At 38.7% G+C, this 15,578-nt stretch overlaps 1 protein-coding gene across 1 annotated transcript; it reads left to right on the forward strand.

The window, feature by feature from the left end:
* The first annotated feature begins 399 nt into the window (after window positions 1-399).
* On the forward strand, window positions 400-15,312 carry KLF11 (KLF transcription factor 11). Its single transcript, XM_051976110.1, has 4 exons — window positions 400-672; window positions 5,882-6,148; window positions 8,019-9,027; window positions 12,536-15,312. Exons 1-4 carry the CDS (start codon window positions 631-633, stop codon window positions 12,835-12,837), a joined length of 1,620 nt encoding a protein of 539 aa, XP_051832070.1. The 5' UTR covers window positions 400-630; the 3' UTR covers window positions 12,838-15,312.
* Window positions 15,313-15,578: the final 266 nt, after the last annotated feature.

Raw genomic sequence — 15,578 nt, forward strand, 5'->3', positions numbered from 1 at the left:
CCCTACTTTCCACCCGGCGATTCAGTTCTCCCGCCCTCCCCCCAACTCCCTTAGGTTTCCCCCCTCCAAGCTCCGCCCACTCTCCTCGGTTCACTTCTCCCGCCTCTCTCGTTTTTTCCAGGACTCTCCCTCCCAGCCCCGCCCTCTCCTTCTCCCTCCTCGATACAAACACGTGCCCGCACCCCGCCCTCTTGATCACGCCTGGACCAGGCTCCGATCACGCGTCGCCCCGCCGCCCTCATTGGTCAGACGGCTACGAGATCGCATGTGATTGGTCCAGTCGTTCCCCTTAACCTCCGCGGCGGGGCGCGCCTTATTTTGGTTCGCCTCTGAGCCCCGCCCTCCTTCCCGGGCCTCTTCGCGCCCTCCTCCTTCCCCTCCCCTGCCTTACCCCTTCTCCTCCCCTCCCTGCGCGTCGAGGGCCGTGGCCTGGGCGGAGCGGTGAACGCGGGCTGGAGGGCGGGCTGGCGGAGGCGCGCGCGCCCTGCCCGGGGATCTACGCCGGCTGCTCTCCCCGAAGTCCGTGCTAGGTTTCGGAGAGCCGCTGCCTGCGTTACACATGTGCCGCAGCCGCCCGGGCAGGAGGTTCTCAGCTCGCGCGGGTTTCGCTGCTTCCCGACTTCCCTCGCCATGCACACCACCGGCACGGCTAGCCAAGGAGATGCGTCTGCTGTGAGTTTCCAGGCCGGGCTGATCATTAAGTTGGGTGGTGGGGATGTTGGGCCCTTTGATTTTCTGCCCTTTGGAGAGGGGCAGGATCGTCACTCACCCTCCTGCTTCCCATTCTGGGGGCAGGAGCACCCCGGGCGTGCTTGGGCGGGAGCGTTGGTGCCTTGCTTTGGGAGGGGGCTGTGCGCGTGCAGCTGCTTTCATTCGCTCCCGCCGCTCACACCCCCTTTCCGCCTGGGAGTGGGTGTGTGTGTGGGGGCGGGGGAGATAGCCCCAGGCTTGCAATGAGGGTGCCGAGTGAGATCCGCTGCCACTCTAGTCCCGTTAGGTGCCCGGGGCGGGGCAGGGTGGCGTGGCGCGCTGGCCGTCTCCGTGCAGCCTCTGGAGGCGCCAAGGGGAGGCCTTTGGGCTCTGGAGGGACTCGGGGTGTGCTTAACTCGTCCGGGGTCGCACCCTACCGGTTTTCAGGATTGGAGGTAGGGGAGTATTCCGAGCTTCCGGTCCGCACTGGTGGGGGGCGGTCCAGCCTGCCCGATTCAGTCTCGCCCCCAACCCCCCGCCTTCGCCCCTCCCCCTAAGTCGCAGGGTCGGTCTACGGGGCCCCTGCTTAGCCCACCCATGACGTCACCGTGCCCTTGTAGGGAGTGGGTGGTGGTTGGGGCGGGGCAGGGGAGGTGGGGCTCCCGGGGCCCCTCCTCCAGTCTGATTGCTACCTTCTCACAGCAGGGGCTTTGCTAGGGAGTTGAGGGGGAGGGGTAGATGAGGGGTGGGAGAATTAGGTTTTTAGATGGAAAAGCCGCGTCGGACTTGATAAGCTTAGAAAAAAGTGTCACTTTCTTTTCTTGAATTTTTCCTTTTGCCCAGGAGGGGCTAAGACACCCCCCTCCCCCCTACGCCCACCCCACCCCCAAAAAAAATCTAGCACAAAGGTCCATACCCTAGAGTTCACATACTTGGTTTTGGCTTTGTTTTTTAATATTCTGATAACTATATTTTAGTAGAATTTGTTTCCTTTTGTCATCCTGGACGTGTTTTAAGCATTGTAAAAACGTTTTGAGAAAGAGTCCTTGGGCATTACCAAAGAACCCATGACACAAAGAAATTTAAGAACCTTTGGGTGGGGTAGGTAGAAGGTAAAAGATTTAAAGCTTCCCCCAATTCTTAAAAAGGGGAAATTTCGGCTCTGAGAGACTCAATGAATTGCCTGAGGTCATGCGGTTAGTTTTTGGAAGTGCATAGACTTGGGTCCTTAGAATCACTTAATCTTAGAGGGAGAAGGAATTTAAGAGATCAGAGATTTTGAGCTGAAAAGGATTTTAGAGGTCATCTAGTCCAACCCCCTTATTTTATAGCTGAGGAAAGAAGCCCAGTGAAGACTTGCTGAAGGAAACCTGGTAACAAGTAAAAAAAAACTGGGAAATAAAACCAAATCCTTAGTATGAAGTCTTCTCTCTTTTCATTATATTGTATTAAACGGCTTCTGTTCAAGCAACTAACTTATCTAGCACAACCAGTTCAGGATGGGTGCTCTGCTATAGAGAAGTGATTAGGCTTCCCGTCCCCTTCCCATGGTCTCCTTTAGCAGTCTGGTGAACCCTATGGACCCTTTTTCGGAACAATTATATTTTGTTTTCGTTTAAAATTAAAGAAAATGCCAATTTTTGGTTAGAGATTAGTGAAAATCAAGGTTTAATTTTTCCCCTTTAGATTTCTGGATCTAAATCTACCCACAAATCCCAGGGACTCCAAGTTAAATTAAAAACTTAATTTTAAGTTTAATATTCTGATAACTATATTTTAGTAGAATGTTTCCTTTTGTCATCCTGGACGTGTTTTAAGCATTGTAAAAACTTTTTGAGAAAGAGTCCTTGGGCATTACCAAAGAACCCATGACACAAAGAAATTAAGAACCTTTGGGTGGGGTAGGTAGAAGGTAAAAGATTTAAAGCTTCCCCCAATTCTTTTTTTCTTTTTCTTTTTCTTTCTTTTTTTTTTTTTTTTTTTGTTTTTGTTTTTTTTTTTTTTGTTTGTTTTTTGGGGTTTTTTTTGCTGAGGCAATTGGGGTTAAGTGACTTGCCCAGAGTCACACAACTAAGAAGTGTTAAGTGTATCTGACCAGATTTGAACTCAGGGCCTCCTGACTTCAGGACTGGTGCTCTATCCCCTGTATCACCTCGCTTCCCCCTTAACCTTTTTTCTTAAGCCAGCATTTAGCCACAATTCTTGTCTTTGAGAAGTAATCATCTAGCCTTTGATTCAAATTCTTCCAATAGAGGAGAGAGGAGGAAATTCATTGCCTTTCCAAGATAGCTCTCTTTGTTAATAAGTTATTCCTTATTCAAAATCTGCCTCAACAGCTTCTATCCCTTGTTTCTAGTTTTGCTATTTGGAACTATAGAATCTCAGAGTTGGAAAGAAAATCTCAGGTCACATTTTCTACACAGTGCTGTGCACTGGATAAGGACCTTAGGATGAGGATGAGGTCCAGGATTCTTAAATATGAGTAAAAGCTACTTACGGGCAGCTACTGATTTTTGTTTTAAGTCCCACAGTGCCTTAGATGTATAAAGTACTTAATAAATGATTTTAGCTTGAGTAGTCGTCTTGAAGGCCAGATTCCTTAGTCTCCTTTCAAAATTCTGAAGTTTGATTCCCACCTACCTTCCCAGCTTTACCTCTTCTAAGTTGTATATAGCTAGACTGATAGCCAGAGATACTAAGAAAATAGATCAGAAAGTTATTTATATACCATAAGGTATTCTTAGAAAATCTGGCATTTCTTCCTATTCCAGTTTCCCCTCCAACACATTTCCCCAAGGGACTATTGGTGTTCCTTAGGAGGATGCTTTTTTCATCAGCTTCATTCTCCTGGTTAATAGAGGTAATGGTTTTGAAATATGGATTTGTATTTAGGATTAAGAGTGCTTTGGGGTTTTATAAAATTCAGCCTATACTGCTAAGATCATTTAAAATAGTGTTGAGGTTTTCCTTGTGGAGATCAGAAAGGATATGTTCACAGATTGCTTTCCTTTGGTTCTAAGTAGCTATTCCTGTTTATGGATGTTTGGGTTAACATGATTATTTCTGTTAGAAGTTCAGCATGGAAAACAGTGTGTCTATGAGGGGGACTTTGGGGAAACAACAAGGTCTTGAAGTCTGCTTGAGGTTGTGAGGAAGTGCTTAAGGAAAGAGCCCCTGAATGTTCAAACAACTTGGATTTTGATTCCTTGAGTACATTCCCTCAGTGGGTTACAAGTTCTTCATAAAATAAGAGGAAGAGTCCTGGACTAGATGATCTCTATGTTCTTTCAAACTCAGAAAGAATTTTTGATTAATAGTATTATTACAAACCAGTATTGGGGAAAGGGCCTCCTTGGATTTCATGATTTATTTGAAAACCGTCTCTCAGTTTCTCTGTGATTAAAAAAAAAAAAAAATAGCATTTGACTCCAGCATCTCTAAGATTCCACCTGATTCTTAACACAAGTATTGAGGGATGGGGCATTTTGGGAGAAGAATATAGTTGGCTGATTCAGAAAGAAAGGTGATCTAATAGAATGAGAAGAATATGACATTTTTTCTCAATATGACGTGATGTAGGAAATATGGGTTCTGGCCCCTCTTTCCCCTTTCCTGGCTCCTTCATTTCTTAGCTGATGGACTAGGTATAAATCATTTATTTGACGGATCTTAGTTAACTCTATGGGTAAGCAACATATTGGTAGAGTATTGAACTTGAACTTAGAAGAAACCTGGGCTTAAACCCTTAAAACCTGTAACTTAGTTACAAGGTGATTGTAGGTTACTTAAAACTCTTTTCCCCACCTTTAATTTTCCTTTTTATAAAATGGGCCTAATACCTACTTCATGCTCACAGGGTTGTTATCAGGATCATATTTGATAGTGTGGTGGAAAGGGTGAGGGATTTGAAGTCCAAAGAATCCATGTTCAAATCCCACCTTTGCCATTTACTACTAGTATATAGATTTAGGCAAGTGGAAACTTCTTGGGCCTTAATTTCTTCATCAATAAAATGAAGGGAGGTTGAATTACATGGCTTCTACAGTTCTTTCTAGCTTTAAATCTTAACACACACACATACATACATATATATATATATATATATATATATATATATGGTTGCTTGACCTTGTGAGGAGAAAGAAGAAAGGGAAACAAATTTGGAACTCAGTCATTCAAAAAAATGAATGTTGAAAATTGTCTTTATATGTAATTTGAAAAAATAAAATACTATTAATTAAAAAGAAAAACCTTGATAAAAAGCATCTTCCACATTAATTGGTATTGTTGTATAAAGTGGGTATTTTACCACCAGATATTTATTGAGTGCCTGTTATATCCAATAGAGTTCATTCTGTTTCATTAGAGATTCAGGGAGGTCTAAGATTTGATTCTGCTCTTGAGTTTATAATTTGATAACCAGAAAAAAAATCTCCCCTGGGGTAATACAGTAACTTTAGTCTCTGGATACAGTTTTTTTGTTTTGTTTTGTTTTTAACCTAAAAGTACTGTTTAAACTCCCTGGAAGGAGACTTGCTTTGCCTAGATATGTGCCAGTTAGTATTGGTGCCCACTGGTTAAAATGATGAGTTTGTTGGAATTCACATTAGTAAGAGGTTAGCTTAATCTTCTATTCTCAATGGTTCTCAAACTTTTATTCTCAGTATCTTCATGTTGTTAAAAAAAATTATTGAGGATCTATTCAAAGAGTTTTTGTTCACATAGGTTATATTTATAACTATTTACTATATTAGAAATAAAAAATAATTTTGAATTTGTAGGCCCTCTGAAAGGGTTTCAGAGACCTCAACAATTCTTTGGATTACACTTTGAGGACCACTGTTCTATACTGAAGGTGGTGATTCTAGTTGATTCTCTGGCTTTTATTTCTGTGGTTGAAGTAATCATTTACTCTGAAAAACATGTATTAAAAAAAACTTTGCTAGATGTCAGTGTGCTTTCATATAAGAATGTTTTTTTATTCAGCATTTTTTCCTAGAAATGGAATTTAGAGATTGTGTAGTTACTGCCCCATACTCCTATTCTTCAAGAGAGGAAACAGAGCAGTAGATAGCAAAGCTGAAATTTAAATCTAGCACAATTTTCCTTCTATTCCACCATAATGCTTCCCATAATTATTTAACTGAAAAAAAAAACCCAACTAAATTAATTGTGATTTATTTATCTTCAGGCTGACATCATGGACATATGTGAATCTATCCTGGAAAGAAAGCGACATGACAGTGAGAGGTCTACATGTAGTGTCTTAGAGCAAACAGACATGGAAGCTGTTGAAGCTCTTGTTTGCATGAGCTCCTGGGGTCAAAGATCCCAGAAAAGTGACCTCTTAAAGATAAGACCACTTACTCCAGTCTCTGATTCAGGAGACTTTACTGCCCTGCATAGTGAAGCTGCTGTATCCGAGTTACCAAAGGACTTCCATTCTCTTTCTACTCTGGTAAGAAAAGGAGGGTTTAAGTGGGCACAGGCATGAGGATGGGGATGAGGAGTGTTCTTGAAATGGTTATATATGTATAATTTTGGCCACTGTATATTAGATTTTATTGTTGGACTTCAGTTCTTCCAGTATCCACTCTGGGAATTTCCACCTCATCTAGATTGCATCTCCTTTACAATTTGGTAGAAGGTGGTGGCCTTGATAATGAGCCCTTCTTACCTTAGGTGGACTGGTGTTCAAAAGGAGATATCTATCAGGCTCTCTGGGCGTAACTTTTGAGAGCCCAGAGTCAATCCCACATACCACAGTGAAGCATTAGAATAGTACATTAATGGAGGGTGACTCCTGTTAGCTTGGTTTTTATATTGAAGTATTTGTCTTGAGTAGATTCAGTGAGTTTCTGTGAAAAGCATTATTTGGTCTTCCTGCAGATATTGAATTAAAATTTTATTTTTCCATGTGATATGTTTTTCCTCTTACATATCACAATTGGTCCTCAAGTTTAAATGGTCAGGCAACAAAATCTGCCTGTTGACAAAAGTCTCTTCCAAAGTCAGTGGTATCCCAGCAACTCAGGTGAGGAAAATAAACTGTGAAATGCTAGTAGCATGCTCTTTAGTATTTTAGCTGATGCTAAAACCATATCCTTGCAGCGTCCTGCAGATGAAATTGTGGTGTTGAAAATTTGGCGATATGTCTCTGACTGATTTCCCTTTATTATTGTCATTTCAGTCAAATTAAAAAGGACCCCACGAAAATTGTGAACTATGTCTTTAAGGCATCCACTGGCACAAATGTTCGTCTTGGATATCTCACCTCCTAATCATGACTCCATTCTCTAGACTGCTCCCTCTACCTAATACCTCCATTGAAACTTCCTTGTCCTAAATTTAATCATTCCAGGGATGTCCCTTCTGTACTTTCTGAAATAACTATTGAATAGCTTGGTAGCTCAACTTGTGCTAGTGAGAAGAGACTAAAGGATTAGGGTTATCCTTTTCTTTATACATAATGTGTATTTTAACTGGGATCTTCTGGAAATAATACTCTTTTTTTGTTTTAATTCTATTATTGATTGTGATGGTGGGAATTTAATTTAAACATTTTCTAAGATGTACAGCTCTTTCCAGAAGTGAGATTGGCCTTAAGTCCTTGAATTGGAGAGAAGTGCTGAAAGATTCAGCAGAAGCAGAAGCATAGGAATTGATGCCTCAGTAGTTGCTAGGACAAAAGCTATATGATAATGCTGAGAAACCTTTAAACTTGTACTGAGTGCAGAATAACAGGGAATTGATAGAAATCAGGGAATGGAAAAGTGACATAGGATGACCATTTTTCTGGAGAATTTAGTACCTCCGGTGTAATCATGTCTGTCTCAGAATATTGATGGAGTGAGGCTGCAATTGGAATTCAGTTTTTAAAGAATCTAAATGTAACAGATGTCATGAATTATAAATTCAATTGAAAAAATTACATTGATTCACTGTGTAAATCTGAATTTCCATTTTCTAAGAAAAGGGAACTGGTATTTCCTGCACTTATTTAAACCTGTTAAACTGGGAAAAGAGAATGGATACTATCTAAGTGGAAGACATTTGGAGAAGGAAGGGCTTTTGTAACAGTTCTTCCCATCCATGCTACTGTAAGATTGTGAGGGGGTTTATGCATCAAGACCTCTTTTTACTGAAATTTGTCAACTTGTTCTGATTTCTTTATACCATATGCTTTGTAGAATATTTAGATTATTTTGTTGACCTTTTAAATATATAGGGGAATTGTATTCTAAATGTATACCCTTTAAAATCAACCCAAAATCTCTATGATAGCCTTTTCATACTTTTGTCTTATCTGTTGTTTCTTTTCTTTACAGTGCATGACTCCCCCTCACAGTCCAGATCTTCTTGAACCATCTGCTTCATTGCTTCTTCCCTCCCACGTCACTGCTTCCCAAACAAAGGCAGGCCCAGCCAACACATCGATCTATTCGGCTCCTTCTGCAAACACAGCCTCTGTTTTGGTAGCCAAATTGTCAAGAATGAAGATGGAGTTAGGGCTGCCCAGTCAGAAGGCAGAGGTGCCAGAACCAGCTTCTCTTCAGCCCTACAAAGCCATGGTAACCAGTGTGATCCGGCACACTGGAGACAGTTCTGCTTCCTCTCACATTCCTGCAACCCAAGGAGAAATGGAAGGCATTTCAGGCAACAGAAATTCCATAGGCCTGAAGGAAACTCACCACTCAGGAATTTCGGAAGCTTTTCAAGCCTTGCACCTCGAAAGTGGTTTAAACCGTGTTAATTTAATCCCTTGTCCACCTCGTTTACAAAATTCTGGTTCTTCTCTTCCGGATAAAGGACTACAGGGGGTGTGGCCCATTGCAACACAGACCTGCACACCAAAGAATTGTGATAGTGATGCCCCAAGGAAAGCTGCCTCTTTTATTTCTGTTCCTGTTCCTGTCCATCCTCCCTCTGTCCTCTGCCAAATGATCCCTGTGACTGGTCAAAGTGGTGGAATGGTTTCAGCTTTCTTGAAGTCCTCTTCCCAGACAAACCCAGCACCCATCAAGCCCATTTTACCCCAAACTGCTCCAGTCTCTCAGCCTGTCCTGATGGGAACATCGGTGCCTCAAGGAGCTGTTATGCTGGTCTTTCCCCAGGCTGCTCTCCCACAACCGGCATCTTGCCAACCAAATGTCATGACTCTAGGAAATACCAAGTTACTCCCTCTTGCCCCTGCACCAGTCTTCATCACTCCTAGTCAAAATTGTGTCCCTTCAATAGATTTTTCCCGAAGAAGAAACTATGTGTGTAACTTTCCAGGATGCCGGAAAACTTACTTCAAAAGTTCGCACCTCAAGGCCCATCTTCGTACTCACACTGGTGCGTATGTATTTTAAAAATGTTCACTGCTATCTAAATTTCAGGTCAAATGGTTAGGAAATTGCCCTAAATTTATTTTGATGGGAAAATGTGAACATATAGGAGAATGCTATATAACTTGTGTCTGACTTGTAGGTCTTGTGGGAATATATGATACTGAAAAATGATACTGAGGCAGTAGGGCATTCTGATTTAATTTTGTTAACCATTAGTAGCCGGATAAAAGCATAGAGTATAGATCTGAGGTTCTTAACCTGGAATCTATATATCCCTAAGAGGACCACGGAAAGATTTCTAGGACTCCATGAATTTGGTTAGGAAAAAATTAAATTTTCATTTTTACTAAACTCCAATTGAAACACTTAGCATATTATTCAATTATTTAAAAACATTATTCTGTAACCAAGTCCATTTGGCATCACCAATTAGCCAAAGAGGGCTCTGTGATAAAACAATTGTTAGAAGTATGGATTAGACTGATGCCTGAAGTTCCTTCCAAATCATTTTTTATTAATGTTCCTAGGAGTTAGCAATTTTCAAAGTGGTACCAAATACCATTATTGTTGTTATTATTATTTTAATATAAATTCACCATATATTAAATGCCTAGTTTGAGTATAGCACTGTGCTTGGTGTTGGGAGAGAGAAAAATATATAAAAGATACAGGTCCCTACTCTCCGTGGAGCTCATTATAATTGATGATTCAGAATGTTTCAGATTCTCAAGGCTCTCATTATGATAGTTTTAGTACGGGAGTAGCTCCAATTGATAGGAATAGTGAACAGATTTTTTTTTTTTTTTAATATACTTGATATATAGCACATGAAATGCTGTTTTTTTCTTCCAATTAACTTATTGCCATCTTGTGAATATTTTGCATTTTAGAAAGCGTACTCTTTGCAAAAACAGCCTATGTCCAAGAACCAAAAAAAAAAAAAAAAAAAATTTAACAAAAATAAGGTAAAATGTCATTGATTTGGACATGAGCAGGAAAATCAGTCAAAATTAGACTTTTAAAAGGGCAGTGTAATTTTGTAATTTCATCATGTATATTTCATAGATCAGAGTTATTGGTGATTATCACTATGAAAGTACCAAGCCAAGCCCATAAATTGATTTTTATAAATAGATACAGCTAAAATGTTTAGGTGCAAATTCCTCTAAAAAATTTTGTGTAAGTAAATTCCTTCTGAGATGGTACCAAAATTCACCTCAGCTCAGCTTCTGTCTGAATGAACCCCACTGAATATGGAATTTATGATAATGAGGATTTGTTATACATGAAACCAGCATTCATCAGTGGCAGCAAGAAAGTGACAGAGGGTAGGAAGGAAATAACAATAAGCCCTCCTCTTGCTCTCTTCAACTTAATTAAAAACCTCTCCTTTGGAGCATATGCTTACATAGGAAAGTTCCACATCCCAATTAATGGTCCAACTGTTCAAATCATAATACTGCATTGGTAAATTTTTCACTTAAATTATTTCAAAAGCACATTGTGTTCAGTTTGATAATTGTATTGAATACCAAGTTTTTCATAAGAAATTAAAACTTTGATTAAGAATAAATATTTTAGGGGCAGCTAGATGATGCAGTGGATAGAGCACCAGCCTTGAAATCGGGAGGACCTGAGTGCAAGTCTGGCCTCAGACACTTAACACTTCCTAGTTTGTGTGACCTTGGGCAAGTCATTTAACCCCAATTGCCTCAGCAAAAAAAAGGACTAAATATTTTATGTTATAAGGATTTACAAGATTAGAAACTTCACAGCAGAAAGACATTTTGGGGATGATCTATTCTAGTTCTTCATTTTACAGATGGGATTGATCTATTCCAGCGTGCTCAATATTGTCCTACCCCACCTAACATAAAAATAATAAAGCAAAAAAGAGACTTCTCACAGTAATCAGACAGCAAGTCCAGCTGCTTAAAGCAGAATTAGTAAATTTATTCATTTTCAATATGAATGAGCTTACTATTTTAACAGAGCCTTGGACTTAGAGTTGGAAAAGTTGAATTGTTTTGCTGTTAAGTTTTTTGTTACATCTTCTGGTCTCAGTTTCCTCCATTGTAAAAGGAGGTTGGTGGACTAGGGTAATCTCTAATATTCTTTTCAACTTTACAGTTAATAGCTTGGAACTGCGTCCCTGGTCTTTCATTCCTTTGGACATTCTCTATGCCTCTTATCTGAGGTACATAATTAAAGATACCGATTGAATAGCATTGGAGGACAGAAATTTTCCTGGGGGCATTTAAGCTAACTTAACTACAGGAGACTATTGTCTCCTTCTCCTGACTAGGTCTTAAAGACTGGAGGAAAACTTGGAAAAGTTCCTTAAAAGACTTTTTTGTTTTTTGTTGTGCTGTTGCAGTCTTGTCTAATACTTCATGTCCTCATTTGAAGTTTTCTTAACTAAGATATTGAAGCAGTTGGCCATTTCCTTCTCCAGCTTATTTGACAGACTAGGAAACCTGAAGCAAACAGTGAAATAATTTCCCCTTGGTCACGTGGCTAGTATCTGAGGCCAGACTTGATCTCAGGGAAATTGGTCCTCTTGCCTTTTAGGCCAGTGCTCCATTGTGACATCTTGTAGCGCTATTATAGATTTTAGCTGTTTTAAATGTAGTTTTACTGATCTCAGTGTCAGTTTTGCCAAAATTTGAAACTTTGGAATCTCAGAAACATAAAAAGTCTTGTTTTATGTTCAGACAACATTCTCAATCAACCAGCAAGCATTTATTGAGCATTTTTTGTTTAAGGAATGAAACAGGAGCATAAATAAATTCTTGCTTTCAAGGTGTTTCCAGTATATTTGAAGACACAAGATATAGTAACAGTATAAAAGATAACATACAAACAAGAAACAACAAAAACTAGTCAGAAAGACTTGTCTTCCCACGTTCAAATCCGGCCTCTGACACTTATTAGCTGTGTAACTCTGGGCAACTCATTTTAACTCTGCTTACCTCAGTTTCATTATTTATAAAATGAGCTGAAGAAGAAAATGATAAACTACTATTATGTTTGTCAAGAAAACCCTATATTGGGGTTGTGAGAAGTCAAGATAAGGCTAAGATGACCCAACAAAAAGAAAGAATAGTACTAGGATTAGGCAACTAAGGGATAGGGTAGATAGAATAATAGACTTGGAGTCCTGAATTCTGTTTTTGCTATTTACTAGCTGTGTGAATCATTACCTAAGTGGGCAAATTGTTTTAACTTCTCAGCCTCGGTTTCCTCAACTGTGAAACAAAGATGATAATAACCTTCCAGGGTGGTTGTGAGGGTCAAATGAGAGAATGTTTTTAAGGTGCTTTATAAATCTTACACTGCTGTTTAATTGCTAAATATTCTTCTTATTCTCCCCATTTCTGTTGGATAGCTGAGGGGAATTTGTATGTTATAACATAAAAAGCTAGATGTTGTCCTGTTCAAAGGGTTTAATGCTTTCTTTTTTCTTTTTTCTTTTTAACTTGTAATTTTCCCCCTTTCCTTTCTATTCTTAGGAGAGAAGCCTTTCAACTGCAGCTGGGCAGGTTGTGATAAAAAATTTGCTCGCTCAGATGAACTTTCTCGACACCGAAGAACTCATACAGGAGAAAAGAAATTTGTGTGCCCTGTATGTGCTCGGCGTTTTATGCGAAGTGATCACTTGACAAAACATGCCCGACGTCACATGGCTGCCAAGAAGATCCCAAACTGGCAGGCCGAAGTGGGCAAATTAAACAGAATTGCTTCATCAGAGAAGCCTGGAAATACTGGTGTATCTCTGAGCCCATTAGTCCCCCTGCCATCATGCTCTGCCTAAGGAATCATTCAGGACATAATCTGTGTCTGATATTTCCAGAAGGCCTTTTATTCAGAACGCTTACTATAATGACTAAAACACAGAATTGACATTTTTTCCTGGGTTTGGGGGCAGTTTCTGATGAAAGCATCTTGTTAACACTTTTTTTTCTTTAATTGAGGCCCTGTTCACTATTACTCTTTTGTAGTTTGAGAAACTTGGGGGGGGTTGTTTGTTTTTAAAGGAAAGTGTTCAAAAAATTGATAATCTGAATCACCAGCATTGAAAGAAAAAAACATCTTAACCATGAAGTTTACAGAATCTTGACTCACTTAACCTTTGTATTCATAATTTTTTTTACAAAATGTTACAGGGTACTAATTTTTATACTAGTGTTTCTATAAAGGTATTTATATCATAATTACTTTGCAAGCTGTTTTTTATTAATAATGAAAAACATTTTTTATAATTATCCAGCTTGGTAAATTTGGAACATCATCCAGGCAAAAGAAATCATTAGTTATAGTTCGTCCTCTTTAAGCCTAAGAATTGTTAAGACCTGTAAATAATTGACTGAGGGCCTTTTAAAGAAAAAAAATTGCAATTACCTTTTCAAAACATTTCAAAAGTTTGTCTACTCATTTAAAGTAGATATCCTGAGCAACAAATATGGTTTGGGAATCTAAAATGTCAGGGGACCAAGACCTGCCAGTTTCATACAGAGTAGCCTATGTGCTGTTGAGTAAAAATCTGCCTCATACTTTAAATTTTCTTCATATGAGACAGTTACTTTTATATTGAGATTGCAAACCATTCCCACTTTCTTACCTCTCAGATCTGAAAGGTGTGAAATCACTCATTTAAACACTTTGAATTTGATTCTCTCGATGGGTGGCCTTAGCATTTTTGTGTGTCTTGTGTAAATTGACCTTTTCTAGTAAATTGAAGTGACCCATTGAATGATTTTTTTCCTTTCTGTTCACCAAAGAACTTTCCTTTAAACGTGAAATACGTGTGTCAATTGGCCAACTTTGATTCTTTAATTTCCTTACACATGAGGAGTAGAAAACAATATTGTAAATGTCAGTTATAAAAATAATTTATTATTCAACAGCTTTTGTAATTGGCTTGGGAAAATGAAAATGGTTTTTTGGAAGCAGCAAAGAAAAAGGTTTATAAATGGGAAGATAGGAAGGAGAAGATAGAGGTTAGTTGACTGTTTCCTTTGCAATTCACTGCTTACCATTTGTTAAATTTTTTTTTTTTTTTTTTTTTTTTTTTGTGGAGAGGGGGCACATATGTTTTCCAGAGCCTGGAGGAATTACTCTGTTTTGTCCATCAAGGCACAAAATCTTTTTTGTTAAGCATTGCACTGTAGTTCTAGACAATTAGACAATAGGGATTGCATTGTATGTTGCACTACTACTATAATTTAGGAAGCTTATGTATTTAGATTTTTACATATGAGCATAGTTATTGGCAGTTTACCTTTATAAAAATTATGGTAAATTGAAATGTTAATTTTTGTGTTACAAAGTTTTGTGCCTAGCTTTTTTGATGTTAAGGCCGTTATTCAATGATATTCAGCTATTCCAACCCCATCTACTCACCCCCTCACTATCATTAGTGATCTTTATACTACCTAATGTCACTATATTATTTAACCTGTATGTAAGTGATGTGATTGGAATTTACCTATTAGACTGTTTTGATACAGTTGTAGAGGTTTTGATACAGTTATAAAAGTACCAATTTCATATGTTTTTATTTTTTTTAATTTTTTCTCCCCCAACCCTTCACTTCCAAATCTACTACAGTAGCACCAGCTAGCTACTAAGTCAGCATCTAAAATTTCTTGACTGTCTATTCTCTTTAAGGCTCCCGATTTGTGTATTTTTCCTAATAGGACATACAAAATTATGAGTCTTATTATTAATACCCCAGAGTATGGATGGATTCAAGGGAATTAATTTTTCATTGGTTGAAATTTTCAGATTGTTTCATTACCCTGAGAAAAAGGACTTAATGGTTGACTCTTTAAGACATACACACAAATTTTAGTTGTGCTGAAAGTGGTTTTTTGTAGCTATGCTTTCATTCTTGAATTAAGCTGGAAAAGCTATAGAAGTACCCTTAGTAAAATTTCTTGGTTCTCTTATTTCTTTTGTCCCTTTTTGAATATATAGGGTTGGGAAGCAAGTCCCTCATGAAGAGAAGTTAATCCATGAATCAGAACTTTTTGTTATTTTTTCTAGGTTCAGAGGCCTTCATCTGAAATCTCTGGGTATTATGGATTGAGAATGATGAGGCAAATTTTCCCTGTGCACTTTATTGCCTGAGTAATTTCTCTTGATTTTTTGAGCCTTTTTTTTACGTTCCAAGAATAAAATGTAAAATGTTTCATAATTGTTTTTATAACAGATTTTTCAAACTATTATTTAATGAAACTGTAATGTAACTTTTTCCTTTGAATCATATAAAACTTTTGAATTGCAAGTTGTATGTTTTCTTTTTATTATGTAGGATCAATATTTTACATTCAGTATTTGTCATAGGAAAAAACTTCAAATTCCTCTGTGACTTTGAATCCCAATATAGACCCTTCACAAAAACAAAGATTTTGGAATCTTGTTTTGCTTAGTATCTTTTAGCATCTCTGGAAGCTTCATCCTGATGAAAAAAAATATATGAGCAAAGTTGTTTCTGTATTGGGAAACCCAGAAATCTTCCTAACTTTTGAAAGTAGAATGGTAACTTGGTGG

The sequence above is a fragment of the Antechinus flavipes genome, chromosome 2, assembly GCF_016432865.1.
Source record: "Antechinus flavipes isolate AdamAnt ecotype Samford, QLD, Australia chromosome 2, AdamAnt_v2, whole genome shotgun sequence".
NCBI lineage: Eukaryota > Metazoa > Chordata > Mammalia > Dasyuromorphia > Dasyuridae > Antechinus > Antechinus flavipes.

What these genes read in the sequence shown, in the direction of transcription:
- KLF11 (XM_051976110.1), top strand. Translation starts at nt 631, where the DNA reads ATGCACACCACCGGCACGGCTAGCCAAGGAGATGCGTCTGCT. An exon ending in GCCAAGGAGATGCGTCTGCT is followed by an intron (nt 673 to 5,881) that starts GTGAGTTTCCAG and finishes ATTTATCTTCAG; the next exon opens with GCTGACATCATGGACATATG. An exon ending in TCCATTCTCTTTCTACTCTG is followed by an intron (nt 6,149 to 8,018) that starts GTAAGAAAAGGA and finishes TTTTCTTTACAG; the next exon opens with TGCATGACTCCCCCTCACAG.